Genomic DNA, 4,677 nt, shown 5'->3' with positions numbered 1-4,677 from the left:
AGTTTCTCGTAAGATAATCATAACCTAGATTGATATCGATGAAGATGATTGAGAGGAGAACATAAGCAAATGGAAGAATCTTACGCTTGCTTGTTCTGGGTTCCTTCCTTTTTTCAGTGGGAGTGTGTTTGATGCCCAGTGTCAGGCCCTGGTGATGTAAGGATGAATGAGACAAGGTTCCTCACCACTAGATACTCACTGAACAGAGGGAGACAGAGATCCATTGACAAACAATTTTGAATAGAGATGGCGAAGGTTTCGAGAAACTTTTCAGGCAGAAAGTGCAGCAGGTGTGGTAACTCCTAGCTAAAAGAGTTTTGGTCCTTGGTAAAACAGGTAAATCATGTGTCCACACCCAGAGCTGAGCAAGAGACCAGGGGAAATAAGAGTAGATGAAGGTGGGAGTCAAGCAGAAGATTATGGAGGGTCTTTTATGAGAAAAGGAGAAGGAATAAACAAAAGCAACAAGATAAAGGGGTGCAAGCCAGTCTTTTGTGAGGAAAGTTTTGCTAAAGTCCAGAAACTTTCTGGGTTTGAAGAGTCCACACACTTTTCTCAATCCTAAAATATTAAATTTAATTTCCTATGAGACAGTAAGCTGTTGACCATTATTCTTTTGCCATTGGTTCTAATAAGGAAACAGAGGGCAGTGTTAAATTAACTCAAATTTTAAAAATTATTCAGAGTACAATATCATAGGCACTGGGCAAAGATGTGAGCAAATTAACATAATCTTCACATTCATGGAGCTGAGAAATCAAAACAAAGGCGATACTATGAAATAGTGGGGGAATTTGGGAAAGCCCTTATGAGTTAAGATCATTTCTATACCTGGTAACCTCTAAAATAATATTGATTAACGTTGGAGCTTAGCATTTCTCTAAGCTGTTTACACTATCAATTTATTTAATTTTAACAACGTATATGTAATTTAGGTATTGTTATATAATATGTATCTGTGCCTATTTTAAAGATGAAGAAATTGAAGTACAAGGAAGATAAGTAACTTGCTCAGTGTTTCACAACTGATAGCTAGCTGGTGGAAAATAAATTTGAAACCAGGCAATTGGGTTCTAATATCTTCCCTTAGTCACTGCAGTATACTACTTTGTGTTGTTTATGGTAGGTGTTTTCAAATTGCAAATTTCCCACTGCACATTCTTCCAGTGCCCTACCAGAAATGACATGGGTTTATGGTGGGGCTCAGGAAACACAATTTAAACAGACACTCCAAGTGATAGTGAAGAGGGCTGTCCTGGGATTATACTTGAAGAAACACGCTGCTAAAGCATAGAATGGCCACTTGTGAGAATGCAAAGCTACTGTGATGAGTTTTAGTGACACTTATTGCTGTTGCAGGGAGAATCACATGTATATATATAAGTGCTGAACCTGGGGTCCTACAAAGCCCCTGGACTCCTCCCAACTCTTCAAAAAGCATATACACACACACACACACACACACACACACACACACACACACACATAAACTTCCAGAAAGCAAAGGAATGCATCAAGACTTGGCCTGCCACTTCAGGAAGGAAGTTCTTTATTCTTTCTTTATGTCAATTATAAGAAGTGAAATGTGGCCAATTCTTGCCTATCCCAGGCTGCTGGTTAAAATCTTCTAAATTAACTCCACTCTATTAAAATCCTAGTTTTATGTTTAATTGTATATTTCCAATTCCAAGACTAGTTATTTTAAGAGCACAATTGAGACATGTATACTTTGCAATATTACAACTGTTCTGTGAAAAATAATTTATAAATATGGGTTGCCAGCAGAAAATGATGAAACCAGGTTGTTGCAGAAATTTTCACATAAAGCAATTCCCCAAGTGCAATATTTTCTATAAATGTATCACAAACCTGTGTATATGTTAATCAGGGTGACATCTTATTTGATACCTATGGTAACCTTTTCCATTTTGGCACTTTCCTTCTGATCTTGTCAGTCTGTAGCCTGTAAAATTTGCTATGCGGCACAGCAATCACTCCCTTGGAGAATAGTGATGGTGCATACAGATGAATTCTTTTGACAAAATATCATATCAACTTCCCTTATGGCAAAGGATATGAATCCTACTCATATCATAAAGTGGTTTCTTTTCTGAATACTATCTATAGAAACCAATGCCCAGAGGTAGTCAGTGACTGAAGATAAAGTGGGTAAAAGGCATTTCTAGAAGGTTGTTAAACCCAATGTAAGGGTTATATGCAAACCTCTTTCAGAAATTTAGTTAAATTGCAAAGGATTTACTTCTCTCTCTCCTTCTCTTTCTCTCTCTCTCTCTATCTCTCTCTCTCCCCTCCCTTCCTCCCTCTCTTCTTTCTTTCTTTTTCTATTTCTCCCCTTCTCTCTTTCTCTTTCATTCTCTCTCTTTTTTTCTTTCAGTTTGTCCTGGATATGTTCATTTTCACTCAATTTTATCACTAGGAAGTAGCGAAGGGAAGCTATTGTAGATTTTGTATTGTGCTCAGGAATTGCATGGAATTTAACATTTAGATTACAATGCAACATTATAGTCCCATAGCCTTTTTCCTACAAGAGAGTTAGGTAACCTTGCCAAGTTTATTCACCCACTTATTTATTAGTTTATTCAATATAATTCATTTATTTATTAGTTTATTCAATATAATTAATTAAGCACCTTCTATGTGCTGCTAGACTCTGAGCTGGACTGCATAGCCTGTAAGTAAGTAATGGATTTAAGATTTGCACACAGTTTTGTTTGACCCCAAATTCCAAAGTGCAATGGGTTTCAGCATGAGAACATTGTTGGTAAAATCTCTTCGTATCACTTATTATCTGTTTCACTTTGGAATATTTCCCTGTCTCAAACAAATGCATTCCAGTTTCATCTCAGTTTTCCAGTCTTTTCCAAGAAATTGAGATTCCTTAAAATGCAAATTAAAGAGTATCAAACAGCCTTAATAAAACAAGAAACTCAATGACACGTATAAATGAAAAGCCTAGGAGATATAGCTTCCTTTGGGAATGGGTGTATCTAGGTGCCAAAAGTATATAATCATGTATTACTCAATATCATCCCATCTAGCCCTTTCTTTCCCTCCCTCCCTCCCTCCCTCCCTCCCTCCCTCCCTCCCTCCCTTCCTTCCTTCCTTCCTTCCTTCTTTCCTTCCTTCCTTCCTTCTTCTCTCTACTTTTCTCAGTTATACTTTCTAGTAGGTTGGTTAGAGTTTTCACATTTCTCATGCTGAACTCCAGCAACTCCTTTCAAATTACCTTCAAATTTACAAGGAGAGTTTTATATCTTAATAGTGCTAAGAAAATCATAAAATTTAACTTCATTTGGTCAACTTAGATTACATATATATTCCTTTTAAAAACAAAACCAACATGGTCCTTTTTTATCAGCTAGGCTTGGGTCGCTAGCATCAGCTTCATAGACTGAGTTGTGTTTCAAGGTGTTATTTTTATAGCTTCTGAAAAAGTTTAATAAACTCATTGTAAGAGTCATGCATAATGCACAACCAATGATTATTGCAGTGAATAGGTCTCTATAAAATAAATTAAACAGGAAAGGTTCATACCAGGCCTCAACTCCCACAATCGCAGTCACTATGTAGACAAAAGAAACAGTCACCTGGCTAATGTCATTTCCCCATGGCAGGAAAAGAATCCCTGTGTTATACTTTTCACAGTGGGACAGGATGAAAGAAAATAAAATTACCCAGAGCAGGAGATAAAGAACAAAAACACTGACACCAGATGATCCTCATCGAAAAATGGAATACACAGTTACAACAAAGTAAACACATGACCAACTATCCAGGCCATGGTCAAAAAGCTCCCTTAATGGGGTGCTGGAATTGATTCTACAGGCTTGCTTTCCATCCACACCATCAAGAATGCAGGCTACGAAGTTGAGGATGCCCACTACAATCCAAACCCAATCAGGTACATGCTTGTGACCTGATACTGAAGCATAAAAGTCGGGATCAAAGTATGCCATAAGCAGAAAATTGAACACAACCAGCAGAAAGCCAGAAAAATTTATCAGATTTGGAGTCAGCCAAGTAGGGAACTTCAGAGCCACAGAGGGGAGTGCAGCAATAGGGGTGCAGAGGGCAAAGTGAAGAGAGTCCCGCACAGAGGATCAGCACTGACCAGCACTCACCAGCCTGAGACACTTGTCTGCTCACCCGCCGGGGCGGGTGGGGGCTGGGAGCTGAGGCTCAGGTTTCAGAGGTCAGACCCCAGGGAGGGGACTGGGGTTGGCTGCATAAAGAGAGCCTGAAGGGGGCTAGTGCACCATAGCTAGACGGGAGGGAGTCCGGGAAAATGTCTGAACCTGCTGAGAGGCAAGAGACCATCGTTTCAAGTGCGCAAGGAGAGGGGCTTCCTGCTCCATGTGCTCACAAATGGCAGAGCACTGCCTAAGTGAGCTCCAGAGATGGGCGTGAGCTGCAGCTATCATCTTGGACCCCAGAGGTGGGCAAAGGAGAGCTACTACTGCCACCGCTGCCACCAAGAGTCTTGTGTGCAAACGCAGGTCACTACCCACACCCTACCAAGAACCTGTGCAGCATGCCACTGCCAGGGTCTCATGATCTAAGGCCAAATTCTGTGGGAGAACATAGGGCATAGCTCAGGCTGTTGCAACTACACGCTGACATCTGCCACCGCAGACTGTCCCCGCATCACAATTATGA

General features: G+C 40.1%; 1 protein-coding gene across 1 annotated transcript; it reads right to left on the bottom strand.

Annotated features, from left to right (window-relative positions):
* Positions 1-2,626: 2,626 nt before the first annotated feature.
* Positions 2,627-4,376, bottom strand: LOC116753930 (ethanolaminephosphotransferase 1-like). Its single transcript, XM_032631970.1, is given in 3 exon segments — positions 2,627-2,714; positions 3,448-4,049; positions 4,317-4,376. Coding segments are annotated over 3 exon segments (750 nt in total).
* Positions 4,377-4,677: the final 301 nt, after the last annotated feature.

Source organism: Phocoena sinus, chromosome 5 (assembly GCF_008692025.1).
Source record: "Phocoena sinus isolate mPhoSin1 chromosome 5, mPhoSin1.pri, whole genome shotgun sequence".
NCBI lineage: Eukaryota > Metazoa > Chordata > Mammalia > Artiodactyla > Phocoenidae > Phocoena > Phocoena sinus.
Note: the sequence above shows the minus strand (reverse complement) of the source record. Positions and strands in the feature narration are given on the sequence as shown.